The 21,172-nt window shown below is 42.0% G+C and overlaps 1 protein-coding gene and 1 non-coding gene across 3 annotated transcripts in view; one reads left to right on the plus strand and one right to left on the minus strand.

The window, feature by feature from the left end:
- Positions 1 to 21,172, plus strand: part of HMGXB3 (HMG-box containing 3) — a 53,185-nt gene that overhangs the window by 26,648 nt on the left and 5,365 nt on the right. For both annotated transcript variants that reach the window (XM_008954454.6, XM_034960771.3), the window contains 9 exons: positions 52 to 149; positions 4,113 to 4,211; positions 5,825 to 5,974; positions 10,009 to 10,310; positions 10,774 to 10,901; positions 14,121 to 14,252; positions 15,162 to 15,346; positions 18,843 to 19,062; positions 21,029 to 21,162. In XM_008954454.6, the coding sequence (XP_008952702.1) occupies positions 52 to 149; positions 4,113 to 4,211; positions 5,825 to 5,974; positions 10,009 to 10,310; positions 10,774 to 10,901; positions 14,121 to 14,252; positions 15,162 to 15,346; positions 18,843 to 19,062; positions 21,029 to 21,162 (1,448 nt within the window). The remainder of the gene's footprint in view (positions 1 to 51; positions 150 to 4,112; positions 4,212 to 5,824; positions 5,975 to 10,008; positions 10,311 to 10,773; positions 10,902 to 14,120; positions 14,253 to 15,161; positions 15,347 to 18,842; positions 19,063 to 21,028; positions 21,163 to 21,172) is intronic.
- Positions 2,720 to 2,823, minus strand: LOC112439995 (small nucleolar RNA U13). The gene has a single exon (XR_003028209.2). It is a non-coding gene; the product is annotated as a small nucleolar RNA U13 (small nucleolar RNA).

Here is a 21,172-nt window from a genome sequence, read left to right on the forward strand (position 1 = left end):
GGGAGACTCTGAATGCACTTAAGTCACCAGTTTGGCTCCTGGTTCTCTCAGATAAGACTCCCTCTGTGAGGACTTGTGGTCTGAAGCCAAGCACACTGAAGCAGCTGGGCCAGCCCATTCAACAGCCATCTGGCCCTGGTGAGGTGAAGGTAAGGCCCGTTTTCCAGAGTGGGAGCTGTTTGAGGGTCTGGCTGCTTCCATTTAATGTATCAAAGCTATAGGTAAAGGCACATCCCAGTTCTTACACGTTGGCAGACCTCTGGGTGGAGGTTAACATGAATGATTTATCTGTTTTTTAAGTAATTTCTTAAAACTTAAGTGAATACATGTTTTTAAACCTTTTACTTAGAAATAATTTATAACTTAGAAAAAAGTCACAAAAATAAAAATAGTACAGAGAACACCCATATACTCTTTACCCATAGTGACCTATTGTTAATGTATTATCCCATTTTGCTTTATCTTTTATGTTCATGTGTGTTCCCCCACCATATGTGGGTGTGTACACATTGCATGTGTGTAAAATACACATTATAGCGTAAGTTATGCCTTTATGCTTGTTTGTGTATTTCATAAGAATGGGGATTTTTTTTTTTTTGGTGGCAGGGTCTCACTCTGTCACCCAGGCTGGAGTGCAGTGGCACAATCTTGGCTCACTGCAACCTCCACCTCCTGGGTTCAAGTGGTTCTCCTGCCTCAGCCTTTCCTGAGTAGCTGGGATTACAGGAGCACACCACCACGCCCGGCTAACTTTTGTATTGTTGGTAGATATGGGGTTTCACCATGTTGGCCAGGCTGGCCTTGAACTCCTGACCTCAAGTGATCCACCCACCTCCAAAGTGCTGGGATTACAGGCGTGAGCCACCACGCCCGGCCTAGAATAGGGATATTCTTTTACTGAAACATTGATGTATACCTTTACTCTCCCATTCATATTCCAAATTGTCAATTCGACCTGTGAACCCTGAAAATCTGAGACAGGTCTCAGTTAATTTAGAAATTTGGCTTATTTTGCCAAAATTGAGGACATGCACCTGGGACACAGCCTCAGGAGGTCCTGATGACATGTGTCCAAGGTGGTCAGAGCACAGTTTGGTTTTATACATTCTAGGGGGACATCAGTCAACATACACAAGATGAACATTGGTTCAGTCTGGAAAGGCAGGACAACTGGAAGCAAAGGCAGGAAGACTCAAAGCAGGGAGGGGACTTATAGGTTATAGGTAGGTAAGAGACAAGTGGTTGCATCCTTCTGAGTTTCTGATTAGCATTTCCAAAGGACGCAGTCAGATATGCATTTATCTCAGTGAGCAGAGAGTGACTTTGAATAGAATGGGAGGCAGGTTGGCCCTAAGCAGTTCCCAGCTTGACTTTTCCGTTTAGCATAGAGATTTGGGGGCCCCAAGATTTATTTTCTTTTCACAGACCCAATTTTATATATATATATATGTATATATATATGTATGTGTGTATATATATGTGTATATATATGTGTGTGTGATATATATGTGTATATATGTGTGTGTGTATATATATAATATATATTATATATTATATATATTATATATTATATATATTATATATTATATATTATATATATTATATATTATATATATTATATATTATATATTATATATATTATATATAATATATATTATATATTATATATAATATATAATATATATTATATATAATATATAATATATATAATATATAATATATAATATATATATTATATATAATATATATTATATGTAATATATATTATATGTAATATATATTATATATATTATATATTTATATTATATGTAATATGTATTATATATTATATATATTATATATAATATGTATTATATATTATATATATAATATATAATATATATTATATATATATATTTTTTTTTTCTCCAGAAACAAGGTCTTGCTTTGTTGCCCAGGCCGGAGTGCAGTGGTGCAGTCATAGCTCACTGCAGCCTCTAACTCCTGGGCTCAAGGAATCCTCCCAACTCAGCCTCCTGAGTAGCTGGGTACACAGGCAGGTACCACCATACCAAGCTAATTTTTAAATGTTTTTTTTGTAGAAACGGGGTGTCTTGCTATGTTGCCCAGGCTGATCTCAAACTCCTGGCCTTAAGCGATCCTCTTCCCTCCTCGGCCTCCCAAAGTACTGGGATTACAGGCATTAGCCACCTCCCCAGTGTCTTCTTTATTTTATTGTATATTTTTAAAGCCCCTCCTATTCTAGGACAGTTCCTTTATATAGCATATTTTTCTCCAGTCTGTGATCCAGTCTAGGATCAGATATTAACATTTAGTTGTCATGTCTCTTTAGCTTCCTTTTAAAAATGAATGCATGGTTGTAAAAAATATAGAAAATTCAGGTAAAGGAGAAAGAAAAGTCCCTCATGATCCTGCCACCCAGAATGACCATCCGATGTGCTTTCAGGTCTTTTCCTGAATTTGTGTGTGTTTATTTTTTAATACGGTTTTTTAAAAATCAGAAACTTGGCATGTGTTTATTTTTTAATACAGTTTTTTAAAAATCAGAAACTTGGCTCTTACTCCATATACTAGTTTGTGGCTTATATTTTTCACTTCATTTAGTGATACAGATATTAAAAATTTTCTGTGTGTCCAAATTCCATGGATTAGTGGGGTTGGTTGGTTGGTTTTTTGGCTATATGTAGCTAGAATAGTTATCAAGTTTTTTTTTTTTTCATGTCAAATGGGTAATGTGCTGACGTTATAATGAGGTTTGAGGGAGGCACATCTCACCCATGTGCATGAATACCAGATTGGCATACTTGTGAGCTATAAAAGGATCTCTCAAAATTTCCTAAGTTAGCATTTTTCAAGCTTTTGATCATGACCCTCAGTAACAGGCATATTTTTTATTACTGCCCAGTAAACATATATACTAAAGGTTTAATGAAGCTGTGCCCTTACTATATGCAGTCACTTTTTTTTTCTCATTCCTATTTGCAAAATGCTGGTTTCAACCCATTAAATTAATGTTATGACACCTCATTGGATTGTGACCTGTAGTTTGAAAACTGTGTCATGGACCAGGTTGGAATAGGAAAACGGGTCTGCCATCTCCCTTGTCATGTGTTCTTTGTCAGTTAACTTCCTTTCTTTAACAGTTTTACATTTGCCCTGACAGGAATATCAACTGGCTTTTACTTTGAGAACTGTTTTGTTTTCCACACAGATGTGGCAGCTCTGGGTGTATGTGTGATCTTGCGGTGTAGAAGGAAGGTATCTGGTTAGCGTCGGTAGTTTTGTAGATTTCCAGCCCCTAGATTCCCTTCGTGTACACTCTGTTACTTGGGTAAACCCCAGTCTTCTCTGTAAATAGTTTCCTTTTGATTGGTGACATTGGGTATTTGTTAAAAGCCACAAGCTCTTTTACTAGTCTTAAACCAGTAAAGAGGTACATGAGATATTCAGAAAATCAACTTAAATTCATTATTATAGAATAATTTTAATTTTGTATGCTTTATCTTTTCTTTCTTTTTTTTTAGCTATATAAGTAAAATATACATTCCTTATAAAACATTTGAGGCCAGGCTTGGTGGCTCATGCCTGTAATCCCAGCACTTTGGGAGGCTGAGGTGGGAGCATTGCTTGAGTCCAGCAGTTCAAGACCAGCCTGGGCAACATAGTGAGACCCACATCGCTACCAAAAAAAAAGCAAATTTTGTAGATAGTGGTAAAGAGGGAGAAACAACCATGATTGTCCTCTTACCCTGTGACATTTTAGTGAATAGTCTTTCAGACATCTTTCTATGCAAAGTTGTTCAACCATGTATTTATATGTATAAAAGCTATTATGTGCTTTTATAACTCAGTAGTAGTTGTAAATCTGATTCATGGTGTTTCTAATACATGGTATTAGAAACTGCACAGAAGCATGTGGCAAGGCCTGGACTTGAGCATGACACTCAGCCTTTGGTGGGCTGGTGACTGCCAACTGGCAGTCCAGAGGGCTCATTTGGAGAATAGCTCTACAAATTCCCCAGGAAAGCATTCTCTCAAGTCGTTTCAGGACATGGGACCTCAGGAGTTTGGCTAAGGTTCAAAAGCACTAAATAATTTGTTCTGATCCACAGCTACCAAGTGGCCCATCCAACAGGACTTCTCAGGTGAAAGTTGTGGAGGTCAAGCCCGATATGTTTCCTCCATATAAGTACAGCTGCACTGTCACATTGGTAAGTATGCAGCTAGGTGGTGGTGGGTTGACATGGAGGTTGTTTTGATTTTGTGGTTGAAGGTCAGTAGGAGGCTGGGGGAGAGGGTGGTGGTAGCTGGGAGGGAGAACAGGGTCAGGTATAGATTGTTAATGATGAAGATCCCATCCCTGATGCAAATAATAGCTACTGGATGAATCTGCTGGGTTGTTTTGGTCTCTTTCCAGGTGAGATTTATAAAGTGTAGGACAGCTGAGATTAGTGTATTTTTATTGAGAGTTGCCAGAGATGAGAATCTAGTCCAGATTTAACATTTAGCTGTCTTGGAACCTTTTAGCTTAGAAAGGGTGTTCCACAGTACATTTAGGCGACGTTGCCTTTTTCTCCCTAAAACAGAGTCCAGTTCAACACGAGTATCTTAAAGTAAAATAGAGAAGTACTTTAGTAAAGCAGCTTATTTTGTTTAGCCTAGTGTTTCCCACAGGGTTTTCCCTTTATTTTTAACATAACACATATTAACATCCTAATAGACAAATGTGTGACATTGGGATCACCCTTTTGTAGGGCAGGCAGCATAGAGCAGGGAAATAAATGCTAGACAGCTGAGAGACCTGGTCCAAAAGGAGTTCTGGCTCTGCTGCTAGCATGCCATATGCCACTGGGCAAGATTCTTTCCTTCTGTGGTCCTCAGTTTCACTATCTATAAAGTGCTGCATTGGTTTAGACATCTTTGGGGCATCTGTCACTCTCAACATTCTCTAATTCTGTTGATGCTTAAAGTATCAACCAGCCAGATGTCTTTTGGCAGTTTCTCTAGCTGATTTGATTAAGATGAACAGATTTTGAGAGAACAGCTAGATTTTTTTAAAGTCTTGCCTCATAATGGCAGACAGGTTCAGAAAGGGTCATTCATTCCTTCAAAAAATATTTATTGAGCCCATATTCTGTGCCAGGATCTGTACTGGGGATTCAGTAGCAAACAAGACAGCACAATGTGATGGGTTAATGTCTGGCCTGACCTGATCCCTAAGGAGAATGTGTCTCTTATCCTGGAGATCTGCTCAGGTTTCTTTCTCTTGTGACCTAAATATAATCACTACCTTTTCCATGCCTTCACTCACCACTCCCTTTGGCTACAGGAGGCAACTAGATTTACCATTTAGGGGGAACTACCCCTGAGTAGACCCTCTCTTCTGCTGATTAGATAGTAACTTGTCATAGGAGCTTAGATGCTAGAGCTTTGAGCTTTAATAGTCTGTAAGTCACAGTTTGTCTTCAGGCAGGGCTTGAACTCTTTAGTTCACCAGTCTCAAGCACTCTTTGTTTAAACAGACCTGCTTTACTCCACCAACTGCCTGGACCCTGAAGGCATTTGAGTTTCTGACCATTGAGAGTCAACTCTCCTGTTTCACAGATAGGGAAGGACTGGACTGGATTTGCCAAAAATTTACAGCCTGTATTAAAAGTAAAAGAGTTAACTGCAGAAAAGGTTAAGGCTCTTGAAGTTAGGCTGAATCTGGTTTGCAGTTGCCACTCTCTTCTCTGATTTACTGGCAGCTGCTCATTCTGGTTCTGGGTTCTGCCCAGGTTTAATTTAATTTTTGTAGAATTGAACACTGGTCTTACTTTTTTAGGATTTGGGCCTGGCTACATCAAGAGGCCGGGGAAAGTGCAAGAATCCCTCTTGTAGCTATGTCTACACCAACAGGCACAAACCTCGGATTTGTCCCAGCTGTGGTGTTAACCTTGCCAAAGACCGGACTGAGAAAACCACCAAGGCTATCGTGAGTTCCTTCCCCCAAACACATCCCCTGGCCTGTTCTGGGCTCTGTTAGTGAACCTGTCTTAGTAGAAATAAGAAGATTTTTAAAGTACATGGTGGTAGTTAGAGCATCCAAACTGGAACCAGTTGGTGGGTTCTGAACCTGAGCAAGTGCCGCCTTTTCTCTGAGCCTCCTTGTCCCCATTGCCAGGGTGAAGGGGTTGACTAGGTATCTTGATCTCTGAGAACCAAGAGTTCACTCACTGCAGAGAATGATGTAGCACAGGCCTTAAGTAGGAGTGAAAGGAGAGGGACGAAAGGGTTGCATCCTCTTACCGCTGAGGCCTGATACAAGACCTGTAAGTTGATTTACTGTTTCGGTAAATAGAGAATGCCAACCTAAGACTTTGCAGATTAGACCACCGCTGCTTTCTCAGGCTCCTTGGAAAGCTTTTAGTTAATCAAAGCTTTATTTCTAGCAGTCTAGGCAGCCCTCCTCTCTGAAGTTGGGCCAAACTACTTGGGTAGTAAAATACATTCCACTTGGCTCCTTAGGGCTGCTATTATTATTATTACTATTACCAGGAAAAATGGGCATTTTCAGAGGTCCTCAGAATTTCCATATGAGTTTTTTAAAGTGAACAGAAAATGGTGGCACTTGAGGCAGCAAATGGAAGGACTAAAATAAGGGTGAGAAGAGAAATGTCACTGGTCTGCCTTGGGGAAAGAGGGGATGGCACACAGAACAGGTCAGGACCTGAGATGGAGCCTGGTCACTCCAGATCAAGGCTGGACCTTGAAAGGCAGGCACGTTTTGAATGGAAGGGGAAGGCATGCCATACTTAAGTCTCTCCCACTAGACTGTAGTCTGGTGAGTGAACATGAAGTGTGAGTATGGATAAAGATAAGTGTGAGTGATAAGGATAAGTGTGAGTGAACATGAAGAGTGTTCCATTTGGCTGGAGGAGATGGCGTGGGGGCATGGGGTGGGAGAAGGGGTGTTACGGAAAATAAGACATGAAAAGCATCTTGGAACCATGTCATGGAAGGTCTTGTCAGTTTGTTCTTTAGTCAGTGGGGTCCTACTGAATGTCCTTGAGCCGGGGAGAGGCCTAGAGGAAAGTTATTTCAAGAGGGGAATTTATGGGATGAGAGTTTGGGAGTAGACAGGACTACAGAGGTGGGGAGAACTGCTTCAAGCTTAAAGGTTTATTTGTATATGGAGGGAGGCCTTTTTGATGATGAATCTCACCCTGGTCTCCAGAGTCTGTTTCTGTGCTTGAGGTGATGTTCTGAGGTTATTGTCCTTGTGAGAAAGGAAAGTGGAACCAAAGTATGTGGGCACTAATGGCTTGGTGGGAAAAACACTGGGGCTGGGAGTGACCCTGAGTTGGAAGCTTCCCTCTCCCGAGCTTTAGTTTCTCCATTGGTAAAGTAAGGTGGGCAAGGTAGATTGGATCTGGGCATTTTACTCTTAGAGACAGGAGCCTTAGAGAAGACTGATAATTGAGTTTCAAGGAGTTTATAAATCCCTGAAATTGCATGCAAAATGGGTCCGTAGCTTTCATCAGATTCTCTTGCTCCACTGGATGCCTGCTGCTGGAAGTAAGCTTTCTTCCCGGATTTTCAGTGGGTTTCAATGTGCTCTTCTTGCCATAGCATTGATCACACCCCATATTGACTGCTTTTCTTAACTCCCTGTGAGACCACAATCTCTTCTAGGGCAGGTATGTCTGTTTTTCCTGCACCTTCTAACCCTGGAGCTTACATATACAAAGTGTGTCTATCTGTAATTAGGAGATAGAATTGAGTTCTGTGTAGGTAGAAGCTCTGAGCGTTCCTTTCTCCTTCCAGTTCATTTTAGCTATTTGCGCGGTTTGCAGTGGAAGTGGGTGTTACTCTCTAGATCTAGGATGATGAAGGAACTTAACTTCTGAGGTGACATAGGAAATTATCTAGGGACCTCTTGCCAATTTCAAATCCCACTCTTAAACTTACATCCATCTGTATTTGGTTAACTGAGAACTGCCCACCCCCAGGACCCTCATCTGCAGACCTTCCATCACTTTCCAATCTCCTAAAGTTTGGAGAAATACAGTGTAATTACTGCTTTCCAGAAAATAAAGCACTGGTCAGAACCACAGGGACCTTCTTGTGTGTTGTCATTTGGAGCCCCCTGGTAGCCAGATGTTTTCACATCTCTGAGCTGGAATGGTCTTTAGTCCTTTCTATCCTTCATCTCTGGCGAGAGTCACGGGACAGTATTCCTGCCAAGTGGTCTTCCAGCTGTGGTTTCATAGTCATGACTGAGAACACACAGCCTCTCGGGGCAGCTCATTCTAGTGTTAGTCAGCTCTTCTGTAGCCACTGATTAATTAATTCTCTCAGCCAGCATATATTGAATGCCTGCTATGGGCCAGGCTTTCAGAGATGAATAGGACGTGGCCCTTTCCCTTGAAGAGCTTACAGTCTAGTGGGAGAGAAAGATAACCAAGCTATTACAAATGAAAGTTGTCATAGGTATGCAGAGTTAATAAAAAGCTCCTTATTAAGTGTCCTAGTCTGTTTTGTGTTGCTATAAAAGAATACCTGAGGCTAGGCAATTTATAAAGCAAAGAGGTTTATGTGGCTCATAATTTGGCAGTCTGTACAAGAAGCATAGCACCAACATCTTTTTTGGTGAGGGCCTCAGACTGCCTCCACTCATGGTGGAAGGCAAGTGGAGCCAGCATGCATAGAGATCACATACAGAAAGAGGAAGCGAAACTCATTCACCACCTGCCTTGCCCCTGCCCCACGATAATCTACTCATGAGGGATCTGCCCCCCTGACCCAAGTACCTCCCTTTAGGACCTGCCTCCAACGTTGGGGATCACATTTCAACATGAGATTTGGAGACGGTAAACATCCAAACTATAGCATTAAGCATTTAACTTCTACAGAGCCATGTATAATATGTCCATCACATATGAATCAGTATCTTATGTGTGTCTCAGGCATCATGCTGGTTGGGAATCAGTAAATAAGCAGAATCCTACCCTTACTGAAGCGGGGAGGGTGGTGGTTTAGCAGCTATCAGATGATGAATTCTGCAGTCAAGGGGTGCACTCAGAGAACACAAAGCGGGGAGTGATTTATTCAGCCTTGGCAAAAAGGATCAGGGAGAAGCTCCATTGAAGAGAGACCTGCTTGAGAAAGACCTATTTTTAATGAGTATTTCAGAACATTGTTCCTGGAAGCCTCTGACTGGTATACAAAATTACCTTGTACCCAGAAGCCACCGAGAATTAAAGACAGATAACTTTAAGCAGTGCAGATACTTGTTTTTGTATCAAAACTATCATTCATAGAGCCTTCATTGCACCATAGGCATTGTGCTAAGTGCTTTACTTATAATATCTTACTTAATCTGTATAATGGCTCTAAGAGATTACTATTTTTATGCCCCATTTCACAGATGAGGAAATTGAGACTCAGAAAGATTAAGTAAATTGCCTTGGGTCCCACATACACAGCTGTTAAGTGGCATATCCAGAACTGAAACCTGGGTCTGTTATCCTCTAAACCCCATACCTGATGAATGAGAGCTAAGTGTTGAATCCATTACCAAGAGTTGTATATAATCCTCTCATTTACTGATACAGGTTGACTATCCCGTATCTGAAGTGCTTGATACCAGAAGTGTTTTGGATTATTTCATAATTTGCAATATTTGCAGAATACATACTGCTTGAGCATCCCTAATCCAGTTATTCAAAATCTGAGATGTCTAATGAGCATATCCCTTGAATGTTGTCTCAGTGGTCAAAAAATTTCAGATTTCAGAGCATTTTGGATTGGGGTGCTCAACCTGTAGAGAAACTGAGCCCCACAGAGAAAAATAACCAGCCTTTAGTCACACAGTGAGTTATTAGCTGAGCTGGTTAGGAACCTAGGTTTGCCACCTATCAGTCATGGGCCCCATCTGTCTGCTGCTCCCAGACTTTTATTATTTTAGCCTGAAGCTGGCTCTTTTCTTGCTCTGAGTGCTTGGTGATCAATCCACTCTCTTCCCAGGAGGTGAGCTCACCACTCCCAGATGTACTGAATGCCACAGAGCCCCTGAGCACAGCCCAGAGGGAGATCCAGCGCCAGTCCACACTGCAGCTGCTGCGCAAAGTCCTGCAGATTCCTGAGAATGAGTCAGAGCTGGCTGAGGTCTTCGCCTTGATTCATGAACTCAACAGCTCTCGACTTATCTTGTCCAACGTGAGTGAGGAGACAGTCACCATCGAGCAAACCTCTTGGTCGAATTATTATGAGTCTCCGTCCACGCAGTGCCTTCTCTGTAGCAGCCCATTATTCAAAGGGGGACAAAAGTAAGCACCCCTTAATTCTGCCCCTAGCTGCCCCATCCCATTTGGCTCATACTGCTCTTTTCTTCAGAAAACATTAAAACTATAACTGTGAAGATGTTATTCTCTGCCGTTTTTAGGCTTCCTTTAACTTTCTGATTGCTGAAAGTAAAGTAATAATTGGTAATTATCATTTCTGTTGAAATGCCTGAAAGTTATCACCAGATTAGGATTTAGTTTACATCTGGACTGCCCCACACAATATTTAGGTTTGGGAGTTCATTGGGATTGGTTAAATTATGTAATAAATTCAGAGTTACATTAATTGTAGGGACGATTCCACAGATTCCAACAAAGTGGAAATACCTACCTAGAAAATCCTAAGCTCCAGCAAATGAGAATTTGCCATTGATCACTGAGCCCTGGAACTCCATAAAGAAGTCTCTTTCCCTTCTTTTTTTTTTGTTGGTGATGTTTCTGGTACTAGCTCCCTGGCTGGGCCCCAGGAGTGCTGGCTGCTGACAGCCAGCCGTCTGCAGACAGTGACTGCCCAGGTGAAGATGTGTCTGAACCCCCATTGTCTGGCCCTGCACAGCTTCATAGACATCTACACAGGTGGGTGCCAACCTTCTCTTCCCTCAGAGCATCCCAAAGCAGGCTTGGGAACTGCCTCTATGGATGAGACCTCTGGCCCTTTGAGGACTGGGCCTTCTCAGATGGGGCTTCTGAGGAAGGGGGAGTCTTCTTCCTAAATGTCTTAGTCCCACAAGATGACTTTGACCTCTCAAGTGTTGAAGCTCTCAACTGGGATCTTTAAAATAACAGATCTTCATTGTGGAAGGGCTGGAAAATGCAGACAAATAAAAAGAGGAAACAAAAAATCAAGAGCATTGCTACTGCCATGAGATAAACACTTATTTAACAATGTGATCAATCTTCCAGAAATGTTTATTCATCTGTGCAGAATATAAGAAATTATAGGATGTATAGGTTTATAGTCTTTCTTTGAACAAAAGTACGGTTGTGCTAGATGTTGTTTTGGAATGTGCTTTTTAAACTTAGGGGTACATCGTGGGCATCTTCCTGTGCCAGCAAGTAGAGAAGTACATGACCATTTTTATAGGGATTATGGTGCTCCAGTTTACACTTTTGTGATTCAGTCTTTGTGTACAGCCCTAATTTGTCTTTTGGACAAATACTCAGAAGTGGAATTGCTGCACATTTACCCTTTCCTCCCCTATTATTCATCAACATCAGGCATTTGTGGAACACTCACCGTGTACCAGCCATTTTAAGACTTTGGTCAAATCCTAAGTTTTGTTTGTAGAATTGAGTGCTGAAGATGAAAGTGTATTTTTGATGTATTCTCTTTGTCTTAGAACTTAATGGTGCTTTATTTTGAATTCATGTTTTTAATGTCTTATATTATTAGATTGAGTTTGTACTATTTTATGCTCTTGCCAACAGTTAACAAAAGTGCCTATTACCCTGTTGTCTATCCAGGCTAGTACTCAGGATTATATATTTATTTAGTCAAGATGTATTTTAAAATTTACATGTAGTTAAGTGTGTTGCTCCAAGTTCCATAAGTTCTGACAGATGCACTAAGTGGTGTAACTACCTTCACAATCAATATATAGAACAGGTCTATTACCCAAAACATTCTCTTTTACTGTTCCTTTGTATTTAAACCCATCCCTCTCCCCCAACCTCTGGTAACTGTTTGAGCTCATCTTTATCCATATAGTGTTCTCTTTCCCAGAATGTCATGTAAAAGCAATTATGGCACGTAGTCTTTTGAGTCTGGCTTCTTTCAGTAAGTTAATCCTTTGAGAGTCATCCATATTGTGTTTATCAGTGATTTATTCCTTTTTATTGTGGAGTAGTTTTCTGTGGTGTGGATGTACCACAGGTTGTTTATCTGTTCCCCATGGGAGGATATTTGGTTTGCTACCGGTGTTTGGCAGTTACAAATAGAGCTGCTACAAATATTTGTGTACCAGCTTTTGTGTGAACCTAAGTTTTCATTTCTCTTGGGTAAATACCTAGGAGTCAGATTGCTGGGTCATGTGGTAAGTGTGTGTTTAATTTTATAAGAAAACTGCATTACCAAAGTGGCTGTACCATTTTGCATTTGTTCCCACAAAGCGTAAAAGTTACAGTTTGCTTTACATGCCAATACTTAGCATTATCTGTTTTTGTTTTTCAGCCATTCTAATAGGTGTGTCTCCGTATAAATTGTAGAGTCAGCTTGTCAATATCTACAAAGTCCTGCTTGAATTTTAATTGAATTGTGTTCAATCTGTACACATCAATTTGGGAAATTTTGACATGCCTAACAATGTTGAATCTTCCAGTCCATAGTCTTTCTCTCCATTTTAATAGGTTGTCAGTTTTTCTAGTTTCAGCATATAGGTCCTGCCCATATTTTGGTAGACTTACATATAAGTATTTTACTTTTTTTTTTCAGTGCTAAATGACATGGTTCAATTTCTAGCTATTCATTGCTAGTATAGAAATATAATTAAGTTTGTTGACTTTGTTTTTGTAAATATTATAATTTTTTTAAGTTTATCAATTTTATAGGTAAAAACTTGTGTATAATCAGGTAATTTGTTGTATTTCTTTGTAGTAGGTAGAGTATATGTCCTTTTTATGATCCTTTATGGGTTTTTTTCTATAGTAAATTTCTTTTGTGTTTTCATTCTTCTTTTGGGCTTTTTTGTTGACAGTTTTCTCCCAGTTTATCGCTCTATTTATTCCGTTTTACCTCTAGCCTGTCAGAATGTGATATCAGTTGTCTTTTACATTTGTACTTGGTGATTTCTGGGGGCGTCATGACTTTTTTGCTTTTTAAAAAATATTTGTATGGGACCAGAGCTTTGCTCTCCCTTGTGATTTCAGCCTTTGCACTTCTCCTTACCCTTCTTCACTGGGAACACATATTCCAAAATTAGCTTTTGTGCAGATTAGTGCATTATGTTTTGTGCACATATAAAATCACCCACTTTTATTTGTCTTAAATTGACTGCGCTTAAATTCCTCAGATTCATTCATTTCAGGATTTGGTGTTGGAGTGATTTCATAGCCTTTGTTGTACCCCTTACACATTCATGAGCTAAAGGATGCTCCTGGCCTTTCCCCAGGTGAAGTTGTGTGAGGTGTAAAGGAAGAGTGATACCTTTGGTCCTGAGGACTGAGCTGGGTGGGAAGAAAGTGTTTCTTTTTTTTATTGAGGGAAAAAAAGATCTACTATATGTACTATTTCATTATTTTTTGTTTGTTTGTTTATTGATGTATTATAGGCAACTTTGTGTCAGAACAGTTAGATCTACTTCTTTTAAAAAAAAAATGGATTCCATGTTGGAATACTTTATTCTTTTTAATGCTTTCTATTTTATGAATTCACCATAAATTAATTAACCCTTTCCCTATTGATGGGCATTTAGTTGTGGGGTTTTTGTTTTGCCTTTTTTAAGATATATAACTTGAATAAAATAGAGATGGGGCTTTGCTATGTTGTCCAGGCTGGTCTTGAACTCCTGGGCTCAAGCGATCCTCCCACCTTGGGAGACTACAGGTCTCCCAAAGTGCTGAGACTACAGGCATGAGATTACAGGCCATACCTGGCCTGTTTTGTTTTTTTGAGATGGAGTCTCTCACTGTGTTACCCAAACTAGTCGACAACTCCTGGGCTCAAGCGATCCTCCTGCCTCATCCTCCCAAGTGCCTGCAACTACAGGCACGCGCCACCGCACCCAGCTGGTGTGTATTCTATTTTTTGCCATTGTGTATGATACATTAATTTCCTTGTTGCCTCTTCTTAACCTGCAGGTCTCTTTAATGTGGGGAACAAGCTGCTGGTAAGCCTGGACTTGCTTTTTGCAATCAGAAATCAGATCAAGCTCGGAGAGGACCCCAGAATGTCCATCAATGTTGTTCTGAAGTCGGTGCAGGAGCAGACAGGTAAAAGTTGTTTTCTTCCCTTTCCCAAGGTTAGTCCTAAGCTCCCTGGGAATTTTCAGTGATGGCATTTGGTTAAAAGACTCATTTTGAAGAAGAGTCTGATTATTTTGAAAAGGAGACATTCTTGACTTCCTAATACACTCTTCCTTTTGAATTTTACAAATGCCAAACTAATTTTGGAAAGCATGAATCTTTCTGTGCATCCAGGGACCCTTAGCAAGAGATTACGAGTGACTTGTAGAAGTACCTTCTTTGGTCATAGGGAGACTTGGCCCCATTGCATGTTAGACTCATTCTGACCACACAGCTCCTGGATATCTGCTTCCAGTCCCAAGGCTCATGCCAAGACCTAAGAGTGAGGACCATCCTTTCTGTCTAGAATATTTTTCCTCCATGCCCTCTTTACTCCTATTTGTGCTTTTCCCATCCCATTCCTATAGGCTCCAATCCCCCTCTACCTTACCTGCTGTGAGAACAGATGGAGTAGAGCAAAGGTGCTAGAGTTACATGGGCCTGTGTTTCAGTCTTGGCTCTGCCACTGTTGCAGTGTGATTTTGAGCAAGTTATTCTTGTGCCTCTGTTTCTCCAGTTATAAAATGAGGATAATAGCTCCTCGTTCATAAAGAATTAAATTGAGGTGAGATTAATGACATAACATATCCAAAGCTTTCAGCACAGCATCTAGTACTTAGTACAAGGCAGCTATCACTCCAGTGGGAATTGCTCTTTGGGTTGCCACCTGAGCACTTGCAGGCCAGATCCCTGACCCTCAGGGTAGGTAGTACACTGGAGTGTTCTTTAAGGTGAATCAGTCTGGCAGAATTGCTCTACTTACTACCCACTGGCTCATCCCTAGTGGCTTCAGTGTCTTTTTCTGTGCCCTTCTCAGTGTTCTTGCTCTTCTTCCAGAGAAGACTCTGACCTCGGAGGAGCTGAGCCAGCTGCAGGAGCTGCTGTGCAATGGCTATTGGGCCTTTGAGTGCCTCACTGTCCGAGACTACAATGACATGATCTGTGGCATCTGTGGTGTGGCCCCCAAAGTGGAAATGGCTCAGAGGAGTGAAGAGAATGTGCTAGCACTGAAGAGCGTGGAGGTAAGTGCCTCTTAGCCACCGTGAGGGACCTGCGGAATTTTCTCATTTTGGCACCTCCCTTCCTATATGATATCCCCAGGGGGTGGATAGCTCCAGTCCTGTCTAGGTGAGGCAAGTGAGTTTTTCCTCCCACAGCCCAAGATTTCATTTAGGGAATGCCAGATGGAAATGGAGGCATTTGTTTATTCAGTTACTCACTTGAAAAATGTATTTATCCAGTGAATAAGTATCAAAAAATATATATAGTAAATATATTGAACATAAACTAAATGCATGTTTTAGACACATGGGAGATAGTAGTTAAACAAAGTTTCTGTCCTCATGGAGCTCACTTTCTGGTTTGGAGGACACAGGAAACAAATATCTGTCCAGGAGTAGTGAGTGCTGTGAAGCACAGTAAAGCTGGGTAAGAGAGAGAGAACAGTGTCATGGGAAAGGGCATTTGTATTTTATAGAGGGCAGTGAGGGGGGAAGGCCTCTCTGATACAGTAGCATTTGAGTAGAGATCTGAAACCCATGTGGCTTTGTGGAGGAATATTCCAGGCAGAGGGAACAGCAAGAACATGGTCTGAGGAAGGCTTGCTGGGCATGATTGAGGACCAGCAAGGAGACCAGTGGTGCAGCTCAGAGTGTGGGAGGGAGGGAGGGAGTGGTGGGGTGTATGAGGTCCAGACAGTGCAGGAGGCCGACGCTATGTAGGGTAACGTGGGCTATTTTAAGGACTTACACAGAGTGAAATGGAGAGCCACTGAAGGGGTTGGAGGAAAAGAGTGACCTGAGCTGACTTAGCTTCTGAACTGAAAAATTTTCACACAATAATAACATCAAACTCAGATGGCTTCATAGATTAATTAGAACAAATATCCAAGAAATATTATTCCAAACATAGGCAAGTAACAAAAGTGGGCATGTTTCCCCAACTCATCATATAAGGTTGTATAACTTTGGAAACCAAATCAGACATTTGATGTAAGAGAAGAAATTGGGGCTGAATGTACTCATGAATATAGATGAAAGTCTGAATAAAATAATAGCAAATCAGATCTAACACAGTAATGCATCATGACAAAGTTGATCACAGGAAAGCAAGGTTGTTTCAGCAGTAGGAAATATGTTAATGTAATTCACTACTTAACTGATTAAAGGGGAAACCCTATATGATAATTTCATTAAATGTATGGGGAAAAAAAAGTTGTCCAGTATGATTCTACACCCATATTTCTGATAAAACTCTTAGCAAACAGAACAATAGGAAATCTTCCTTAACCTTCTTTAGAGTTTAAAAAAGAATCCCATAGATTACTTTTCCCTGTGATCATGCCATGAGGTCTGGTCTACACTCACAGGCAGGGACTGCCCCTTGAATATGCCAGTAGTTGCATAGGAGTGTGAGGTTTCCATCTCTGAACTCTACCATAGTAAACAAGAGCCTGGGACATGAGCTGACTTTCAGGTACTGGACTTGGATCTCATGTGTTCACTGATCAGGCAGGTGCAGAACCTGTAGAGAACAGCTTTGGTGTATTCTGGCAGGACCACTAGACATATTAAGGGTTGAATGCATAGTCCTGTCTTTTACTTCCCAAGTAAAAAACCAGGCAACTAAACCATTTTGTTTGTGTTATCTCATCTAGAGGCTGTTTCCAGATTGATTCAAATCTGCTTGCCTAGTAGTAGTGTTAATAATAATGCAGCTAAGATTTATTGAGCATTTTATTACTATGCCAAGTTCTTAATCTGTGCTAAGTGCTTTACTATATGACTTAATTTTCCCTACAACCCCATGAGGTTTTTATAGACATAGGCACGGAAGCCCAAGGGCCTTGCCCAAGCTCACCCAGCCAGAGAAGGGTGGGGCTGAGATTGACCTTGCTCTTTCTCAGCCACTGACTGTGGAGTCTGCACCCTAAGCACTGCCATTCTCACCAGTACCTCCTATGACTCTGAGTTCTGTTTCTTCTGATCATATCTGGCCACAGCAAGTTTATGGTTTCCAAGAATAGACAGAGGCCCACCTCCCTGCAAAGGTGCCATCTCCTAGTCCTGCCTGGCACCCGTCCTGTCCCAATCAAGGCTTCTCTGTCCCAGAATGGAGTAGCATTCCCTTCACTCTCAGTTTGCTTGTCTCTTCCCTTCAGTGGTACCAGCTACTTCTTTCATAGAGGTACTTCTTTGTTCTGTGTGTGGAGAGTAGTGTGGTATGTGTGTGGAGAGAGTATCCTGAAGTCTATGAACTAAAACAGGAAGTTATTGAACAAAACTTAAATATGCTGTTATCCATGAAGAGACTTGTCAGCCCCTCTCTCGGAGTTGTATAAAGGAGGACCCTGTGGTTAGTTTGTGTACTGGGTTGGCATTTCCTGTTCCCTTGCTCCTTGTGGAGAGGATAGACTCAGCTGGCCTCATTCCCCTAGGTGTGCCATTTACACAGAGCATGCACTAAGCACCCCTGTGAGGTGGCGAACAAAGAGGAATAAGGTGAGGAGAGGAGCCTTTATGGGGAGCAGTGGTTCTTGGACTTTAGTGGGTATAAGAACTACATAGGGCAGTGGTTCTCACAACTTTTTAAAGTGGAGGGCTTGCTGGGTCCCACCCACAGGATTTCTGACTCAGGAGATCTGGAGTGGGGCCAGGAATTTGCATTTCTAACAAGTTTTCAGATGATACTCTTGCTGCTTGTCCAGGACCACCCTTTGAGAACCATTCCTCTGAGGAAACTTTTTTAAATGCAAAATTAGGAGTTTAGTTCATACAGCTCAAGATGTGGCCAAGGTTTTTACATTTCTAATAAGTAACCTATACAACTGTGATTGAGGTATTAGGATCCGGGTCACGTTTTGAGAGCCATATAAGAGGGCATTGCAAGAAGAAAAATTGAGTAGCACAAGCGCTATTCATAGATGTCTATAAGAGATAAGTAAATGCTGCCCTGGGTAGAGGAGATAGCTGTGTGCTGATGATGTGTGGGAGGATGTCGGCAATCCACAGGGCCTTGGAAAATGACTGGAATTTTACTCAATAGGATTCTGCTCGTTCTTGCCAGCCTGGTATCAGCAGTAAGGGTTTGGGCTTTGGAACTAGACCTGTGTTGACATGATTGTTCTGTCTCTTCGAGTGCTTGAATACTCACCTCAGCCATCCCCAGACTTGTTTTTTAGTAGTTCATTACAAAGTGTCTGGCACATAACAGGTACTCAAATGGTAGCTCCACTTTCTTTGTAAGACAGGGAAAATGACATGAACAAAGGTATAGAAACAGAAGGGATTTAGGAACTATTCATGTCTGGGAGAGTACTATGGTGTGAGGGAAAGAAATGTGACCAAAAGGCAGGTGGGTACAGAGCTGTCAAATTCAAGGCCCCGTGGCAGTGCCTGGCTGTCTGACTTCCCTTCACCAAGCCTTGGCTTCCCTGTGTGTATAATGGCAGGGTAGACTGTTGTGTTGCTGATGTTCTGTGACTCCCACAGTTTGACCTTCTTTATCCTGACCTTCTAGTTCACCTGGCCTGAATTCCTGGGCTCTAATGAGGTAAATGTGGAGGACTTTTGGGCCACGATGGAGACAGAGGTGATTGAGCAGGTGGCATTTCCTGCCAGCATCCCTATCACCAAATTTGATGCGTCTGTTATTGCCCCCTTCTTCCCACCACTCATGAGAGGAGCTGTGGTCGTCAACACTGAGAAAGACAAAAACCTGGATGTGCAGCCAGTACCTGGTAAGGCCACCTGGTGGCTGACTGGGGTCAAAAAAGGGCTCAGTCAAGAGTCTGGGACATTGTCCATGGCAAGATAGCACAGTGGTAGCGAGAGGGCCAGGCCCCGCTGGAGGACTCCTTTCAGAAAGATAATAACAGCCCGTGTCAAAATCCCCTAGAGTTTAAAGCTGTGGTGCAGAGTTTTGAAGAGCTGTCCTCCATCTTACATAGCAGGGGCACACAGCTCATTGTCAGCCTTCTGGGATACACACACTGAGTAGCAGAACTCCTATAAAAAATGCTGATAAGGCTCCATCCCCAAAGGTTTTCATTGAGCAAGTGTAGGGGCAGGCCAAGGAATCTGCCTTCAAAACAGGCCTCCCAGATGGTTTTGCAGCTAGTTTTATGGCTTAGACATTGAGAAACCCTGGACTAGCGGGTAAGATGATAGGTTTCTAACAGCTTGAGTTTGATTCCCAGCTTTGCCACTTAGCTGTGTGACCCTCTGTCAGGTCCCATCATTGCCCTAAGCCACTGTTGCTTCTTTTACAAAGAGGGTGTGATAATAGCTACCCACTTCCTAGATCACTGAAGATAAAGTGAGCTAATGCGGTTAGAGTGATAGCCGCCTTTTTTAACTGTAACTCATAGTGAGAAATACATTTTGTGTCATGACGCAGAATGATATTCGTACATATGCAAGTGTGTATAACTGAAACATTCCCAAAACAGTATTTTTCTTTACCAAGTGCAATACACTTTATTTTCTATCTTATTTCATTTTTGAATTTTTGGATATGACCCACTTAATTGATATTGTAATCACTTAATATGTTGTGATCCACTGGTTCTCAAACAGTGCTTCCTAATATTAGATATTGAGGCTGGGCACGGTGGCTCACGCCTGTAATCCCAGCACTTTGGGAGGCCCAGGCAGGCGGATCACGAGGTCAGGAGATCGAGACCATCCTGGCTAACACGGTGAAACACCATCTCTACTAAAAACACAAAAAATTAGCAGGGCATGGTGGCGGGCGCCTGTAGTCCCAGCTACTCAGGAGGCTGAGGCAGGAGAATGGCGTGAACCCGGGAGGCGGAGATTGCAGTGAGCCGAGATTGCGCCACTGCACTCCAGCCTGGGCGACAGAGCGAGACTCCGTCTCAAGAAAAATAAATAAAAATAAAAAGATACTGAGGTCCACCTCATATTCCTACTAATATTTTAAGGGCCCAGGCATCTTTTTTTTTTTTTTTTTTTTTTTTTTTTGAGACGGAGTCCTGCTCTGTTGCCCAGGCTGGAGTGCAGTGTTGTGATCTGGGCTCACTGCAACTCTGCCTTCCGGGTTCAAGCAGTTCTCCTGTCTCAGCCTCCCAAGTTGCCGAGACTATAGGCGCACGCCACCACACCACCACACCTGGCTAATTTTTTGTATTTTTAGAAGAGATGGGGTTTCACCATATTGGTCAGGCTGGTCTCGAACTTCTGACTTCAGATAATCCACCTGCCTCGGCCTCCTAAAGTGCTAGGATTACAGGTGTGAGCCACCGCACCCGGCCCCCAGGGATTATTTTTTTAAGGTGCCCCCACATAGTTCTCTTGTGCTAGCCAGGTTCAGGAACGTTGTGTAGAGGGCACTTTTAAAACGAGAGCTGCTGTTCTCTTCTTATTGATGCAGTCATGGTAAGCATCTGAGGTCTTGGTTCTGAAAAACCTTAGAAGACTGGATTAAAAGCTGACTTATTTTAGGGTTTTTTTCAGTGGCTGTCTGCAGGATATCTCACTCAGATGTTCCAGGGCAGAAAGCCAGTTCTAATAGATTTCAAATATCTGCAGAAAGCATGGACCTGACTTGAGTTCCACCTCTGCCAGCACTGGGGGAGGGCTTGGTGCAGAGCTGGCTTCCACTGTTTGCTGTTTTGTGGGCCTAGCCTTGGCCTCTGGTGACTGGCAGCAGCACCCTCCCACCAGCACTGTTGTCTCTTGCAGGCAGTGGCAGTGCCTTGGTGAGGCTGCTCCAGGAGGGCACCTGCAAGCTTGATGAGATTGGCTCCTACAGTGAAGAGAAGCTGCAGCACCTGCTAAGGCAGTGTGGAATCCCCTTTGGGGCAGAAGACTCCAAGGTGAGTGTCA

Source organism: Pan paniscus, chromosome 4, assembly GCF_029289425.2.
Source record: "Pan paniscus chromosome 4, NHGRI_mPanPan1-v2.0_pri, whole genome shotgun sequence".
NCBI lineage: Eukaryota > Metazoa > Chordata > Mammalia > Primates > Hominidae > Pan > Pan paniscus.